This window comes from Perissodus microlepis, chromosome 11, assembly GCF_051167445.1.
Source record: "Perissodus microlepis isolate ML-2025 ecotype Zambia chromosome 11, ASM5116744v1, whole genome shotgun sequence".
Taxonomy (NCBI): Eukaryota; Metazoa; Chordata; class Actinopteri; order Cichliformes; family Cichlidae; genus Perissodus; species Perissodus microlepis.
The window spans coordinates 27994214-28011880 of NC_140471.1; the positions used below are offsets into that span (position 1 = coordinate 27994214).

Genomic DNA, 17667 nt, shown 5'->3' on the forward strand with positions numbered 1-17667 from the left:
CAGGTTTTTCCTTGCACCAGGATCCCAGAATCATAACCATGACAACCATGAAAATCACAATCAAGACTTTTAACCTAAAGTATTTCAGATATACTGAATCTCTATGAAGCTTGATAGTTACTTCAGTAATATTTTTGTAGTCACATCTATGCTCATATATTTATGTCTGATTGTACAGTACGTGCAACAGTTTGTTATTTACACACTGACAAAATCCCCTGAGGACATCGGTGAGAAAGTCCAACCCTTTTGTCTAACTGTATATGTGGATGCATGCCCACTTATACTTTTTTTTACTAGATATAACCTGTTCAAACCGGCTGTGAAGCGGTTAATCCCGATTTTGAATGCATGGATGAAGGTAGTTTCCCTGCAGCTGGCTTGAAGTTATTGGCCAAGAAGAAAAACATTCACAGTCATACATGAAGAGTCAAAAGATTCATTCAAAGATTTAAAGCAGATGTAATCCTCTGATAGAAATATAGATGCACACAGATCATGAAATTGGTTGTAGCTGCACTAAAAAGTAATATAGGAAAAGGTCTGGCTTCTTTTATATACAGTAACACATATGTGTGTGTGTGTGAGCAGATGTGATCATATATAAATATGCTTGTTGCGAGGGGTTATATGGCAGCATGTTTGCAAGCATAAATAAATGACCAGTGTACATGACAGAGCTGTGAATCATGTTATGCAATCGAGCCAAATGACCTCATATGATGGAGCTCAAACAACTTCTTTCGCTCACCCTTGCCAAACCAATTATCTGACAGCTCTTTGGGGTGTCGAGGCGCCACTCGGATCCAGAAAAGTTCACAAGCGAGCACTGGCAGTAAATTTTCTGGTGCTGGGTGTCCTCGCGGTTTCAAGTAGATGTAACTTCGCAGTTTACAATCGACATTTGTACGGAGCACCACATGCCTCTGCAGCGCCTCTTGCAACACCCGTCTCTCAGATATCCATGCACACCTGTCTTTAAATGTTGCCTCCAAAATTAACCTGCGATAGCCTGTTAATAGTATCAGTGAAGAGGTAGAGGGGGCTGCTCCCATTGGAAGATTAGATGGAAAGATCAGGGGATCAGGGGAATGAGATGAGGGGATTAGGACGTAACATCTATCATTCAACACTGAATTCTCTTTATAGCAGTGTTGGGCGTGGAGCTCTGGAACAGCTACTGGTGTATCTGGAACTAAATCAGGTGCTGTGTGATATAGCAGTGACAGAAAAGGAAATGGGGAAGGGGCTGGGGAGATAACAGAGGAGCGTGTCTTTCGTTTGGACATGATCGACTTGGTGTGGCAGGGAAAACAAGACATTTAATGTAAGCCAAGTTACAAAGCTGTTCTTGACTACAGCTTTGTTATGTACAGTACACTCCAGCATGCAAGCGCATAGATTAAAGTCCATAAAGATGCAGGTATAATCAGCTGACACAGTGAAAATAGATTGGACATTGTTATTAATTCACAGAAGTCACTGTAGGACTTAAATTTTACCCTGATTCAGCAGGTAGAAATAACGGGGGAAATAATTATTTGAGCAGTCTCTGTTTTAATGGTAGTTTTATTTTAATGGAGCGAGGCAGAATATCAACCAAAAATCCAGAAAATACACATAACATAACAGTTATACACTTATTTGCACGTCATTGAGGGAAATAAGTATTTGATCCCCTACAACCCAGCCAGAATTACAATCAACCAGTTACAGATACCCCTGATCTCAACTCACTAGGTGCATAAAGCACACCCCCATTCCAGCCTCTCCACCACCATGGGCAAGACCAAAGAGTTGTCAAAGGACGTCAAGGACAAGACAGCAGAATTTCACAAGGCTTCAGTGGGCTACTAGACCAAGCTTGATGAGAAGTTGACAATTGTTGGTGCAATGAAATGGAAGAAATATAAAAATGACTATCAATCGCTCTTGGCCTGAAGCTCCATACAAAGTCTGCTGGTGGATCAGCCCAAAACCAAACAGGAGGAGCTTTTTAATTATCTGAAGGCAGCTGGAACCACAGTCACTGAAAACACAATCGGTAACACCGTAATGGACTGAAATCTTGCTGTGCCCGCAAGGTCCTCCTGTTAAGAAGGCATAAGTACAGGCCTGTCTTAAGTTTGTCAGTCAATATAAATGATTCAGAGACGTTTCGGGAGAAATTGCTGTGGTTAGATTACATCAAAACTGAACTCTTTGGCATGAACTCAATCCACTGTTTTTTGAGAAAAAGAGAAGCTGGGTATGACCCAAAATGCCATCGCTACTGTCAAGCATGGAGATTGAAACATTAAGGTTTGGGATTCTTTTTCTGCTAAGCATACAGGATGACCACTGCCTTGAGCGGCCAATGGATGGTGCCAACTGCCATAACATTTTGGACGAGACTCTCCTTTATCAGTCAGAACAGATAGGATCAGTCCTCCAGCGAGACAATGACTAAAAACAAGTGGTAGATCTAGAAAATTTTATATATGGTTGAAATTGAGAGGCAAGAGGTCTAGGCAGGGTGGCAGTTGTGGTTAAAGAAGGAACCACATTAAGGTCATGGAGTATCCAGAACTCAATCCTATAGAAAATCTTTGAGTTACGAAGCAGCAACCAAGAAACTTGGTAAAGATGAGTGGACCAAAATCCCTTCTAAGCTGAGTGGAAACCTGGAGACCAACTACAACAAGCATCTTACCACTGTGCTTCCAACAAGGGTTTCTCCACCAAGTATTAACTCAGTTTTTTGCATGGGGAACAAATACTTTTTTCACTCAGTGACATGTAGATCAATTTAAAAAAAAATTTGTGTGAAAATTTTTAACTTCCAGACGTCTGGTAAATATTCTGTCTCTCTCGATTAAAATGGAAATACTATAAAATTAGAGACTTTTCATTTCTTGGTAAGCGAGCAAACTTAAGTGAGAAAAATTCAGCAAGGGATCAAATAATTATTTCTCCCATTGTATGGCACTGGGAAAGTCTCTGAACAGGAAAACATGTCAAACTTTAAGCTAAAGCATTTTGTTCTCTAATATAAACAAGATCACAGTATGTCTTCATGTAAAGTATGTTTCTGGACCAAAAATCCTCAGCCTATCATGAAAGTCTGGACACAGACTGACAACAAATGAGTAATAAATGCCCAAATATGACCGAGCAAAGACATCTAACCCAAACTCACTGCATAAATAACCGGCACACTGCCAGTTCTTGCTGTGTTTTTTTATAACGAATCTAAATGTCTAAGGCCACACAGTCTGGTAATTACATGTGTAAATATATACCAAGATAATCATCACATTACCGTTAACTAGCTTTTCTGCCAAAATGCTCTACTTCATTTATACATTTGTGTATTCTTCAAATCAGTTGCAGATAAATTCGAGCTTTAAATCAACTGTGTATTTTCAAGAGAAGTTAAAAATGGTAAAACAAGAGAGGTGTAGTCATGTGTCATGTCATAACTTTGAAAAGAAGGTAACAAGGCCCAAAGGCATGCCCTCAGGATCGCATATATTGCTAACATATAGCTGGGAAACATGAGCTTAGCTCTGAGACTGTAAAACATTCGGCTCACCTTAGCTATAACTCTAAAACAGAGAAGAAAAACATGTCTACATTTCTCGGTATTGTGTTTTTACCTTGTAAAGCGCTTTGTGACACATGCCTGTGAAAGGTGCTATATAAATAAACTTTACTTACTTACTTACTATATAAGAAAAATAAGATAAAGTAGGCAAAGTAAAATAATAATCTACAAGAAAATAGACTTACAGAAACATTTGTACTTATAAATCGATTAAAAGCCAACACATAAAGCTCACAAATAGGCAGTTTTCATAAAAGAAAATCTATGAAAGCGCCTTTTATCTCCACAGTAATAATCTGTGAAACCTCACATGACAAAAAAAAACTCTCAGAGGGAGACAATAATGAGAGTATGCAGCGTTTAAGAGAGCGAGCGAGAGTGTATAATTCCCAAACCGCTGCCTATTTCCAGCTCTGGCTCTGTGGTATTCTCACAAACATTCCCCAGCAATACAGTCAGGAAATCAGCAGCTCAGTGGCTCTGCTGCCCTCATACACAAACTGTGCTCATCAAACCATGTTGGGGTTAAAACAACAACCTCTGGCTGTGGATTTGATCAACAAAAGGAATAGTCTGAACTCGGTTTAATAAAAATAAATCTTTATAATAATTCTTTAAAATAAATCAGTGATACGACTAAAACGTTCACAACAAATCACCGAGGTTGTCACTTCTGTAAGCAAATTTACATTTCAAGATTCAGATTTGTACCATTTTACTACACATCTATAATAACTTAATGATGAAGCTGTTTACAGCCCTGCAGCAAAATTATACAGAGACCCTGGATTGTTAAATCCTATCTTTCTGTGACAGTGCAGGCACGAACTTGTGTGACAGTGTTAAAAAGTTGTGGTGTAACAAGTTTCTGGTTCCACATTCAGTTATTTCCTTCTGAGTTTGGCAGCAGGCTCTGCATGACACACTCCGTGGCACGTCACATCCCCATGTGCTCTGTTGTGAAACATCTGAAAAGTTGCGGATTTTGAAACTAAACTCAATCGTATTCTTATATCAGGAAAGGATTGCGATTGGTGATATTTAGCCTGTGTAAAAAAAAAAAGACTTTTTTTCTAGATTAAAAAAATAAACATTGTTTTAATAAAATTAGAATCAAAACTATGCAACTTTTGTCAGCAATAAAAATCATATCTCTGTGTTCACAGCTTAATCCTATGATTTCAAAAAGAACTGTGATTCCATATGAGTGTCCCCAAGAAACAAGACATGAACAACACTTCAAGCCACAATCAAGGCCTTAAGACGTGAAACGTCTTGCGAAAAAAAAGACATGAAATTCAGAATTTTTCTGATGCAAACTCAAATCTCACGAGCACACAGCAGCTGGGGAGAATTTCAATCAAGTTGTATCATGGCCAATGTCATACGTAGCTATGTCAAGATGTCAAAAGAGCCGATTTTATGATCTTTGCATGATTTTTTTTGTATTCAGTACTGGTGCTGATTGGTCCAATGTGATTATTCACTTGCGAAAAAAAAGAAAAATCTAGCTTTTTTTCAAAAAAAAAAAAAAATTTATCCTGTGAATTTACCAGTGAGTGTGAAAAGCTGCACTAAAATTAGGTGAGTCCGAAACATATTTTCAACACACTAATGCTCATTAGCACGTTTGTTCATCCCATGTTCAGGCCTTTACGCACCGGACGGGTAAAATCCGTACGACTATTTCGTGCATTACAAATATTTTTCAGACTCACCTACTGTTAATGCAACTGTTCACACCAACAGCATAATTTACTCTTTATTGTATTATTTTTTCCAAACCAAAATGATTTTTCAGATCCAACTAAACAGATCTGACTAATCAGTGTTGCTTTTTCGCAACACGCTTGGTGTCTCTCCTCTGCCAGTAAAATCTAACTTGCAATCAAAGCTTTCCTAGAAGCAAGCAAAGAAAAAACAAATTTTGAATGATGAAATGAACATAATATAGATGAAAATCCAAAGAATTGGATTTGTGTTTCATTCACACTGACCCACCAAGGAGATAGGCTACATACAAACTCACACTATGATCATCATAGTAAGATTAACTTCAATTTTAGTGCTCATTGAAGCATAAACACTGCATTTACAGTATCACCAGCCAGATCTGATATTTAAAAAATGCTTTGATCCCTGCGATTCCTGCTCTGACAAGTCAACACTTTGGACTGTTACAGATCTCAGACTGTCCTGATAAGCATGTATAAGCATGTATATGCAGGCTATAACACAGGGTGGGTAACTGTCCTGATTCCTTGACTTAACCTATCACACCTGCCAAAGGTAGACCCTTCTTTTTGCTACCCAAAGGACAATTTTACAGCTCACCATAGTTTTTTCTGATTTTCACCAGCAGTAGTAAACTGATTTCTGACCTCCCATTCATAAATAAATTTGTTAATTTTGATTGAGATGTGATATTAGTTGCTTTCAATTCCTTTATTCTTATGCATTGTGTGCTTTGTTACAGTGGGTTGCATGTAAAAAACCCACTGGTGTGAAACCGATTCACTAAAAACAGGTTCGGCAGATGTCGAGACCCGGGTTTCTTTATATAGTTCTCTATAAGGAGTGGCATCACATAAAAGTGATAAAAGCACAAAGATGATAAACCCTGTGGGTAAAAAACACAAAACATCTGAGCCCAGAAACAGAGAAACAAACAGCCCTCAAATTGAGCGTTAAGCAGCTTTGCAGTAAATCCCAACCAGATGTGATCCACAGGGGGGGAAAAAAAAGCAGAGAGCGATTAAGAGACAGAACATGACGTCCTACATCACTGACCAGGAAGGTTAAAGGCTGAGATAGAGAGACATAAACTTCTATTGTTAACCTATCAAAATAGGTGAGTTTTCTATTAATCACTTTACATTTTTAAACAGGTCTTTTTATTTTAAAAAAAATGAAAAGCCCCTTTTTATAAATATAATTCATATTTTTTTATTTTAAAAAAAGACAAAATTTTATGGTGACCCAAAAAATAAATAGTTAGACTGAAGGCTTCAGTGGGGCACTAGATAAAAATGGATGCTGATGATGTGCTGCAGGATGGGAGTGTGTGGCATGTGAGAGACACGGTGTTCTCTGCAGTCTGCACGTTGGAGTCAAAACAGTGGCTCCCCGGCCAGAGGCCACCCCACAGTGAACCCCCATCCAGCACATGCTCCAGCCAGGCACGTGCATGCTGCCGTCTCCCCAGCCTGACTTTGCCATAGATGTGACCTGACGTGGTCTGCGCACATTCCCTGCACTGTGATGAGCTTTGTGTTTACACCTTTTCACACGTCTAATAAATCTGCAAGGAATATCTGAGCACAAAAGAGGTTTATGGTGCAACACAGCCTATAATGACTATAATATGGTTTAATTACAAGCATTTCTTTACATTTCTGCACCAGCTACACCCAGACATCCAACTTGTTGCAACCTTTAAATTATAGGTTTTTAATAATAATGCTTCATTTTTTAATTTAAGATTTATTTAATGATGCAACACTTCTGCATTCAGTATTTCATTTCTGTTGTGATGTTTCAAGTCTTGAAGACAATCACCAATCACGGAGCAACCAGAAAAAAAAGACCCTGCTGACTCCCATGTTAAAATGTTCATTTACAGCAGAGAAACATGTTTACAGCCATCTCCAGAGACCAGTTTGGGTCTCTACAGCTCATTTACCACTTCTTGATAAATGTCACCAGGGTATACCTCACCCATTTGAACTTGATTACTTAAACTTGGAGGAGTGGCTGCTTTGACTGACAGGTGAGTGCTGGCACAAGCAGCTGTAGCCAGCAGCTGTTTGCTAGGCTTCATTGCTGTGAAATTGGACCTGAGAGCTGGGTTTTACAGCAAGACTTTGTTTTCATGACTGAAATTCTAGTATGTTATTTGTCACTTAGCACAAATTAGCAGGTATCTCTGTCTGTGCTATCCACCCATACAGTCTATGGGTGCAGTTTTCTAACCGCGCTTGCTAGCATTAGCTGATAACTTAGCATTTCACCATTTGCTCTCCTAAAATGGCACCAGAAAAAGTCCAAATATATTTGTTGAGACATCAGTGTAAAGTTACATTGGCTATATTTATTTTTATATACAGTGTAGAAGCTAAATAAGATAATGAGGCCTGGAAATATAGTTACAATACTGCTTTTTGGGTTGAAACTGTTAGCTGGAATTGTGGCTTCAGATTCTTTTTTGCAGTTTCCTAACCTGAGAGTGTCTAACTAGAAATTCACAAGACACACCTACTCGTGTCAGTAGGTATTTCTCATAAAATATTTAGTAGACTATTTCCTTCTAGCATTAGTAGCTTAGTTACCATAAACTCATGTGTGTTATCTGTTTATTTAAAAATAACCGAACAGGGGGTCTTCAAAGGCCCTTAGCCTAAGATACAACAAAATTACACTTTAGCTTTATACTCATAACAAGATCTAGTCTTAAAGGAAGCCTCGAACAAGAGGTTTAGTTGTTTTTTTTTAAGGAATAACACACTTTAGCTTCTTTGCATATCGTGTTAAAAATGTAGTGAAATTAAACACACTGCTTGTGATCTCAAGAGTGAAACCCATAAAAAACACTAGCAATATGAGAGAATGAATATATACTTGATGAGCTCAGGACTGAAATATCATGCACCTATAAGTGGAGTTCATCTTTCTGAGAGATTTTGAACTCATAATAAAAGTTTATTTTTATCTGAGGATGAGCCTCACAGTCCATTTAAATTTCTTGCACTACTGCTTTGAATGTCACCAACTCCTGAATATATTTCTGCCCTAAAACAAATCTCTGCAAAGCTATTTCTTCTAAATAACTTCACTTGGTTTGGAATATTGGGGTCATTTATCTGAGCATAATCCAAAGTGCCTTTAATTAAGATTTGTTAGTTGTTAAAACAGGACGCGCCCCCACCCCCAACCTCCATCCCAAATAATCATCCTCCAATCCACATTCGCTACCGATGACCCTATCCCCATTCTTTTGTCTCAGTGGTTCAGAACCGATTTTGATGACGCATTACCGGTCAACCAATAGGCGCTCTTCGTTAAGGGCCGTGTCCTGATGCTAGCATCAGTGAAATTTTTCCCCAGTAACGTGGGGAGGAGGAGCTAATGGCGGGGGCAGAGGGTGCACGTGGCGCCCAACGAGTTCTCAGCCTGTCACAGGGCATCACATCAGCCTGTGAGCAGGCATGCGCACTTTATACCCTCCACACCCCGCAAGAGAAAGGGAGAACGTGCAGAAAAGCAATTGCAAATGTAGCGCACTCACATTTGTTGTTGTATGTAGCATGGCACGAATCGAGCACCAAGACACTGAGGGGTCGGTTCTGTGTGACTAACCTGTCACGTTTGGCTGCACTTGACCAATGGCCAGCACACCTCTGCTGAGGAACTTAAACATTTCCACCATGTTATAATGAAGATTTTGGTTTATAAGGTTTTGTTTTGACCATCATCCAAGATTCAGTATAAAGGACAACAGAAAACTGGAGCTCAAAGACTTGGTTGTTTCCAGCATACGTTCTGCATTTTTCAACATGCAAATGCATGTATTCCATAGGTTTCCAACTGACTAGCGTGCTAATCTACAAAACCACAAGTATACATAACATTAGATTGCACTAGCAGGCAAAGAAAAAAAAAAATATAGCTGCCTCATTTAAAAAGGGAGACATTACATATGAGTGACCACATCCTGTTGCGTGCAGATGACACGAGTCTGTGTTGCAGGAAATGCTGTAGCTGTGCAGCTCCCTGTGCCAACCTCACAGCGGTTTGTACGCTGCCGCCACCATTTTAATTTCAGAAGAAACTGTGCCAAGAACAATTTATTTTTCTTTCAATAAATCAAAGTGTACATGTTAAAATATTCACAGCTTTATTAAGTCAATACGAAAATAAAGTGATACATTCATAAAAACAAAAGGGACTCGTGAGATTTGTTTGGATTAAAGTTCTGCACAACCATGCATTTCAGTAAAGTCTGCACTAAAATTAGTACATCCCAGAAGGAGGGTTCTTAGCCAGGGTGCTAATCAAGGTAGTCGCACACAGGACTTCACAAAGTATTGTTAAAACAGTGAAATCACAACCAGAAAAAAAAGTAGAGTTTAGTCCCTTTGCATATCCACTGTAACATGTACATGTTTCTTTAGTTCTGTGCAAATATTCACTTAATCTCAGACACCTGGCATACACAATTTTATAAACACAGATCAGCCACAACATTCAAACCACTGGCAGGTGAAAGGATTAACATCATTTCGATCATATGTTTACAGCATTACGTTCTGACTTGGCTCCTAGTTTTAATAACATTGTTGAAGGCCAAGCGCGCTACCTCATATTAATGGCACCCCCCCACAGCAGCAGACTGCCCCCAGCAGAGCGATGTGCTCCGACGTGCCGCAAAAACTCTTGGGGACAACTTAACAAACACAAGGTGGAACGAGCATCAGTCACAGAATCCACTTCCAGCCACTGTGGTTTCAGCAACATGAGGAGAACCTACCTACAAAACTTTAAAATGTTGTGGCCAATTGGTGTATAGACATCTGTGTATAGACATAGCCCTGTTCACAGGGCTATGCAAGGTTCTTTGGGTCAAAGGAAAAAATAATTTTTTAAAGCTACATTTTTAAACCCTTTATCCACATTCTGAGCCCGTCTTCCCTTCATTACCAGGTAAACTTCACTTGCAGTTAGCATTCCCTTAAAAAGGCATTACTGCTCATATCATTAAATTCCTTTTGAACAAGCTTGTTTCACAGTTTAGGTTTCTCTGCTTTTTATAGCTCAGAACAGCACTGACAGCATTCTGCAAGCATCTAACCTGGTAATAACTAATAGTCAGGTCCAGTTAGCTGTCAAGGTTTTGATCACCCACCCAAACCAGTCTACAGAAAAGAGTCCAAACATGACCCAGAGTGACCCATCCCAATAAATCCTGAAAGTCCTGGCAACAGAAAGAGTAGAAAACACTCAGTGCCCGGTCAGAAAGTTTTGCACGTGGTAAGTGAGGGATCCCAGAAATTCAAAGTGTGATTATGACTGTGAGGTGAGAAAAGTTCGGTCCCCAGAAACACTGCTGTGTCTCGACTTCTACTTCCTCGCTCCACCGCCATCACTTGTCATTGGTTCATCCATTATTTCGACAAATGGCACCGGCAGTCGAGCCTCTTCAGGGTGCAGGCTGGGCATTCACCTTCTCCGTCATCTGTTTGGCACTGTAGTAAGACAAACTCAGGCCCATGATGGCCAGCATCATGGCTATCTGGTTGACAGTACGGTCTTGTGGCTGCGCCTGCACCTGACCTGCTACTTGCCTCTGCAGAGAAGGGGAAAAGGGTCAGAGAGCAGTGGTCAAAAAAAACTTCATACTTAAAAAAAAAGAAAAAAAAAAAAAAAAAGCCCAACATCTGCAACTTCAGTTCCACAGCTCTGTGCCATGTGACCCAATGTTCAGAAACGGTGATTAAAAATTTACAAGACTAAGAGATTTTAGTCAAAGAGGAACAAGAAGTAAAAAGAAACTATACCAGGAATGAAAATACTAGGAAGTGATGCCTACATTGGATGGTGTGTACTGTAAACAGCTTCTGAATGTACAGCCACCTCCAGGATCATTTGAATTCCTATACGGCTTCGGAAATTTAAAAATCCTTCACTCGTTAAAAAGAATATACGTGGCAAGATGTGGCCTCCAGTAAGAGGACAAAGCCCACAAATAGCATTTGTTTTCAGAGCTAGCTGTAACTTTTTACAAGTTCATAGTGTTTGTTTTTTTATTCTTAGATATTGCAGCAAGGAAGGATAACCAGCAAATACTCTCAGAGCTTCGACACTTGATTTTTCACTTCACTGTTCATCTTCAACAGTAGTCAATATGTGGTTGAAGTTGATTTCTCAAAAATGCTGTTATGAACCACAGTGTAAAACACAAATACCTAATAACAAGCTTAAGTGGCTGTTTCATGTCTTTGTGAAAGAACCAGTTATCTTCTAAAATAAAATCTAACATCCAACTGCTAGATAGCCCATAATAGTTTGATTTAGAATTACGTTACGTAATGGCCCAACATAAAGCAAATGTACACAAATGAAGAACCAGTATCAAAAAAATGCAGTCTGTGCTTTCGTACGCCCTTTAGCTGCCCTTCTCTAGTACAGCTCCTTTAACAAAGCAAGTTTTCTGTCAGACCAGTGAAATCTCATACAAAACCCTGACACATTTATCATTTCTGGTATAGAAACAAGGCTTTGTTTCCAAATTAGCGCACATAAGCAAACACAAAATGTCCACAGCTAACGAGACGTACGAACTGACACAAGGGACGCGTGGATTATGCCGACAGCGGGTGGAACAAAAGAAGCCGAGAGTATATGGTATCACAATGATTAGTGTCACCCCTAATTACGTTTGTGTTGAAAGCAGATTGTGGGTCACTGAGCCCCTCGTCTAAAGTGAATGTAAATGCTTATGTAAGCATGAAATAAAGACGATATGAATACTGGGTGACCAAAGGGGGGATAAAGGTGAAGTCCAATCAAGCTTGCACAAGAGGTTTTTTGAAAGGATTTAAAAAGCCACATTACTCCTGCAGATGGCTCAGTGGATGGAGATCAGTGTAAAGTACCTATCAATAATATGTTCATTAATAAAGTGACAGAACATAAAGTTCATACCTGGAGGAGACGGAAGTATCCAGGTGTCAGCCTGCCCAGTCTGATGATCATGTCTGCTAACTGGGTGTGAGGTGGGTTAAAGCTGATGCAAGAGCTGGGCTGGTTCAAGACCTACGAAGAAGTAAATTTGAAATATTAATACATAAAAAACAACAAGAACAGGATTTCCATTTGTGTTTTGAGAGTCTGGGATTAATCGACTTTTAGAAAAGCATGAGATAACAAAGATCTGAATTTCAAAATGAGATGTAGCTGCCAAAAGATGGAGAGTAGAAGATTGGCTTGCAAAAAAAGCTAAACCATCTGATCCATGCGTGAGGAAGGTACATCCCCTGCCTGAAGCCACGGTACAAAAAACGTTCATGTGTACAGAGAAGCACTTTCTTTGTGCTTAAATCCATCGTTTCACATCTGGAATCCTTTTTGATTTGCCCTTCTTGGCACAGATTTTTTTCATATTTTGCTTTCTACCAGGAATGCCCCTCAGCACCACCTCTTTATTAAATTATGATGTTTGGACCAGAGCAACAGAGCCTCTATTCAAGCTGCATCAGAAACAGACGCAACAAAGAGAAAGACAATCTCGTTCATTCACATATGGACAATCCCATATGTGACAGGTGCGAGGGCTGGTTTAAAACAAACTGGATACTAATAGTCGAACAAAGACATTTAAAAAAATAAATAAATTAAAAAAAAACAAAAACGTAGCTTGAGAAATAAAAATAAAATACACCAGAAAGGGAAAAGACTCTACAAAGTGGAGTAAGGTGTAAGGATATGAGATGGTTAGACATTAGGTCATCTTAAAAAAAAAAAAAAAAAAAAAAAATCCCACCTCAGCATAATGATGCACAAAAAGGTTTGACTTACAAGAAGCAAACCAACAAGTGTTTGCTTCATAAAGAAACAGCAAAGTGACTTTTCTCTGAGATGCATCTGCGCTGCAGGCTGTGGGGATTTTAAGGAAAGGAATTGTGGAGAAGGCAAAACATTCAGTATGTGAAGGATTAATGCGCCAACCTGGTTGGAGTTACACCCCTTAGGAAAAGAAAAAAGGAAAATATAATCCAAGCTTTAAGAGTTGGTCCTTGTGTCTTATAAAAACCCCTTTGGAGGGGGGTTCTCACCTTTCCAAAAAAACAACGTCGAGAATCTCACTCCAACTGGCCAGCGGGACCTTCTACTTCTCAGCTTAAAAACCCGTAACAGATGCCAAACCGTGATGAACTTGAACTATAGAGAGTTTCTGCACTGCGCTCCGCCTTTTTATACAGCCCCTGCCCAACCAGATCTTCAGGCTCGCCTACGAGCACACGCCCCCTTTCCAACACAGACTCACCGCTGTCACACCGCATTACTCTCAGTGGGTTGCTTTCCCCCAAAAAACCCTCACACACTCCTTCCACAGTCTTTCCAAAACAAGAACTGCCGGACAGGATTTGCTCACTTAGTCAACAAAATGTAAAGAGAATAGTAGCAAATCGAAAGACAGCAAAACAGTTCCATCTCAGAGGTCACATGTCAAAGTTTAGTTTGTTACATAACCAGCTTGCTGTGGATATTTAATCTCCAATTAGGGCAAATATTAAATGTCATAGACCTCCGGAAGGCCCATCAAGAAGCTCCTAGCAGTGCAGGTTGGAAACTTGGGACATAATTTCCTCTTATTAACGTTTGTTAATTTAAGTGCGTTTTAATTTCCTGCTGTGACTGTTTGCGTTACATAATTTTCTCATTTCACCAAGCACACAGTTGTTTACAATCATGTAGCCTCTGACATGAGAGTGCATGACATTAATTTTAAGGGTTTAAATTTCCAGTATTAATTAACCTTTACTTTAACACCTTTCTTAATGACTAATTTCAATCACTGCTGCAATTTCAATTGAGATTTCCAAACTGATCCGATGAGGATATTCTGCTGAATTTCCATTAATTCCCGGGAACTCAAATGTTTGCATCTTGTCATTCACAGACGCACACACCCTCATATACATGTATTGCTTGTACATGGGAAAGAAGACACAAGGAGCTTCCGAGCGTAGATAAGCAGCTGAGTCAGAGTTTAGGAGTGGTTTGCTACATGCACTTCGTCTGTGAAGTATTCATGTTTGTTTGAAGTCTTAATGGTTAATAGGGTGTTTCCCGGTTTCATGTCACTTCTGACCATGTTTCAAAAATACCAAACAGAATCAGGTAGTGACTTTGAGGCATGTTGACACGAGAGTATTTAGTGCATTCATGGACATCCTATCTTGATGTGTTCCCTATTGGCCTCAGTCTAATTAGTAGACCCAAAAAATGCAATACAACGCACAAAAGAAATCTCCCCTTTCGAACAGTAAAAGCTGGGGGAAAAAAACGTGAAGAGGTTGACTCCATCGTTTCATGCTTCCCACAAATATCGGTACTAAAACCTGAACGGTGTCAGTCTGGATTAGTGTCACACATTCACCAGGACCAGCAAACATTTGCTGGGTACACTGTGTACTTTATTCTAAACAGCCAATGAAATCCTGTAGACTCTCCTTTCTTCCCGTCTTGGTCCCGCCTCATGTCACAATTTACTGCCCACTGGAGCTCAATCCCCCCCCCCAGCAGCAGGGGATCTACTGTGAGTGAGCGAAACATATGAAAGGGACGGAGGTAGATGTGTGGCAGAACTGTCGACCAAGTCAAAATCTCCTGACATGCAACAGCAGCTCAGGACTGAATCCTCAACGCGACTGTGATCAAGCAGTTGAACCACTCTATTGTCTGGTCATCCACTACATTCATCACTATGGCAGGAGTATATTATATTGTTGACATGCCTGTGTGGATTTGCTGAACAAGATCCTGTGTGATGGAACAACTGGAAACATCTAAAAGAAACTTAAAGCTTTCACAAATGTTTAATTACAAAAAAAAACAAAAAAAAGGATTTTTGGTTTTGAATACTTTGTGTGTTATTCACAAAAAATTAAAAAATCCTTTGTTTAAATCTAAAAGTGAATGTCCCTTTCAAAGAAACACCATGGAAAATAGTGTAAAAGGGAAGGGTGAGTGGATTTTCCAGCTTCTATACTGTCCAGGTACAAAATGTACACATGCCAGGACTCCAGCAAGACCAGGACTCAACAAAAATGTCAGTGTCTGCTGGCCCTGCACACAAACTGACAGCATAAAAAGAACAGCATAAAAAAAAAACCCACACCGTACAGTGAATTGAATTTAAATTACCCCCCCCAGTTTAGATTACAATGTCTTTTGTAACAGTTTTATCCAAAATCTTCACCCTTATTCATGCTCATGAGTTTGTTAGATACAAAACTGTCCTTCTAGGCGTTTTAAATGTCACACTGCTCATCAGGCGCTGCTTCATGAGCAAGTTTTTGTTTTCATAAGACGCTGAGAACTTTTTTTGTTTTTCTTTTTTGGAAAAAAAAAAAAAAATCAGCTGCAATAAGCTGCCACAACAAACTCAGTCAACTTTCTAACTTCAGACAATGTTAATTAGCCCACTATCTCAGGTAATAATCAGCTGTTTGCTTTGGAGATGTTTCTTCGCTCCGTGTTTGTGAACACGTGGTGAAAAGTCAAAAACGTAACTGAATTAAGTTTGCGCGAATTAAAAGTGCCAAACAGCTTTACCGACACAGCGCGGCGATTCCAGTTGTTATGTCACAAAGTGATCGTCGTGGACGCTTATTCATCATCATCTTTTTCCTCTTTTAAAAGTATGGACTGAAGATCGGCGTGCTCACCTGCAGCTGTGCGGGGGGTTTGCGCAGTACGGGGAGAGTCAGCCCGCGTGTGTTTTTATAAATTGCGCACTGTGGGCACTTTATAAAGTCTATAGGAAGCCGGGATGTGGTCGGTATGGAAGGGGGTGGGGCACTGTGAGACAGACATGCCAATGTGCACGTGAAATGCACAGACCCCCACGTTTAGGAGGAATGGGCTCGTCCGCTATATGTGCGCTCGTATTTAGCGCTGGAACATTTTGTCTTTGCGATTTATGGATTGGTTTTATGTAACAGCAAAACAGACTTGAGGTACCCGGACATGCCATGTGTAGCATACGCTTCGGGGTATTTTTAGGTTTGAACACTAAATAAACGGAGAGGTTGTAGTAATATATAGGCTGGCTGGTATTAAAATTGTGAAGTAAAGCATAAAAATGTCTATATGCTCAACATCCCTCATATTTAAATAATTGTTGAAAGAACAAAAAATCGGATTTTGTAGATTTTTTTAAGTGTTTGTTGTCCATACCGTATATGACATTTGCAAAATGTTTATAAATCAGACTGACGTAAAGTTGTTTTGATTGTTTAATGACAATCATCTTCACTACATGCTGGTTTTATTGCATGTTTTTGTCAGATTAAAACATCTACTTCAACTTCAGCTTTTGTGATTAGTGTGAAATTTGCTTTTTTGGCAGTCAGAATCTGAACAAGTTTGGATTAAAAGTTTCTTTTTGACTCTGAACAATCACATTGATATCAGGTCAAACACTTAAAAAAGATCTCTAAACTGGGTACTTTTTGCCATGTAGGTGGACTGAAAATGTAGGTGCTTTTGTTGACATTATCGGTGAAAAATGACCTAAAACACTACAAATGAGGGCATTCAGGAGAGTCATCATATCTAATTTTGATGACCTTATATCTTGTCACATGAAATATGCATAACCCTTAGAAAAATGTTGGAAACATTTTAGAGATAAGTTGTCTTGATTTGTCTTCATCTGGTACTCAGTGTTTGTCAAACTATAGAGCAGGCCCCACAGAGCTGCTGTAGGTTTAATATGGAGTGATATGAAGTCAAATGAATATGACTTTTAAGAAACTGGGACTCTCCACCATTTGACCTTAGAACTGAAGAAGCTTCTCGGATGAGAGGTGAAACGTCTTCAAGTAAACTTAAAGAAGTCCAGACGCTTTTCTTTGCAAGCTCCTTTGACTACGATGACCTGGATGACTGAGAACCTTCACAGACACTTTTAAGAAACGTTTACCAAAAAAGGTGGAGGGGTGCTGATGTTGCTGTGCAGAGAGATTCTACAACCTATTTATTCTTTTTTTTTTTCTTTTTTTTGCATTAATGATGGATGGAAATTTGGAGGTTTGGGGACTGAATACTTTTCCATGTTTGAAGTGGGACATACAGGAAAACCTTTGAAAACCACTGAGGTAGAGAAGGGAAATAAGTCTGATGAGATAATTAGTTCAGAACTAAATCAGCTTTAACATGAAAGCCTGTCTTTTACTGACTGTAGTTAATCACTGAGTCATTTTGGTTAACACAGTCGGATATTTTTTATGTTACATTATTTTACAATAATGTCATTATTTCACATTATTGGACATAATTAAACTGTAACTTTCTTT

At 39.3% G+C, this 17667-nt stretch overlaps 1 protein-coding gene across 1 annotated transcript; it reads right to left on the minus strand.

Annotated features, from left to right (window-relative positions):
* Positions 1-8794: 8794 nt before the first annotated feature.
* On the minus strand, positions 8795-16338 carry LOC146378091 (uncharacterized). The gene is made up of 4 exons (XM_084942644.1): positions 16322-16338; positions 16036-16168; positions 12287-12397; positions 8795-10928 (listed from the first exon to the last, which is right to left on the minus strand). The coding sequence occupies exons 1-4, from the start codon at positions 16336-16338 to the stop codon at positions 10782-10784; spliced, it is 408 nt and encodes a 135-aa protein (XP_084798770.1). The 3' UTR covers positions 8795-10781.
* Positions 16339-17667: the final 1329 nt, after the last annotated feature.

Bases quoted from the DNA above. Each gene is read 5' to 3' on its own strand.
- LOC146378091 (XM_084942644.1), bottom strand. The intron at 12,398-16,035 runs GTGAGCACGCCG...ACTTCTTCGTAG, and splicing joins AACCCCCCGCACAGCTGCAG to GTCTTGAACCAGCCCAGCTC. The intron at 10,929-12,286 runs GTATGAACTTTA...CCTTCTCTGCAG, and splicing joins GATACTTCCGTCTCCTCCAG to AGGCAAGTAGCAGGTCAGGT.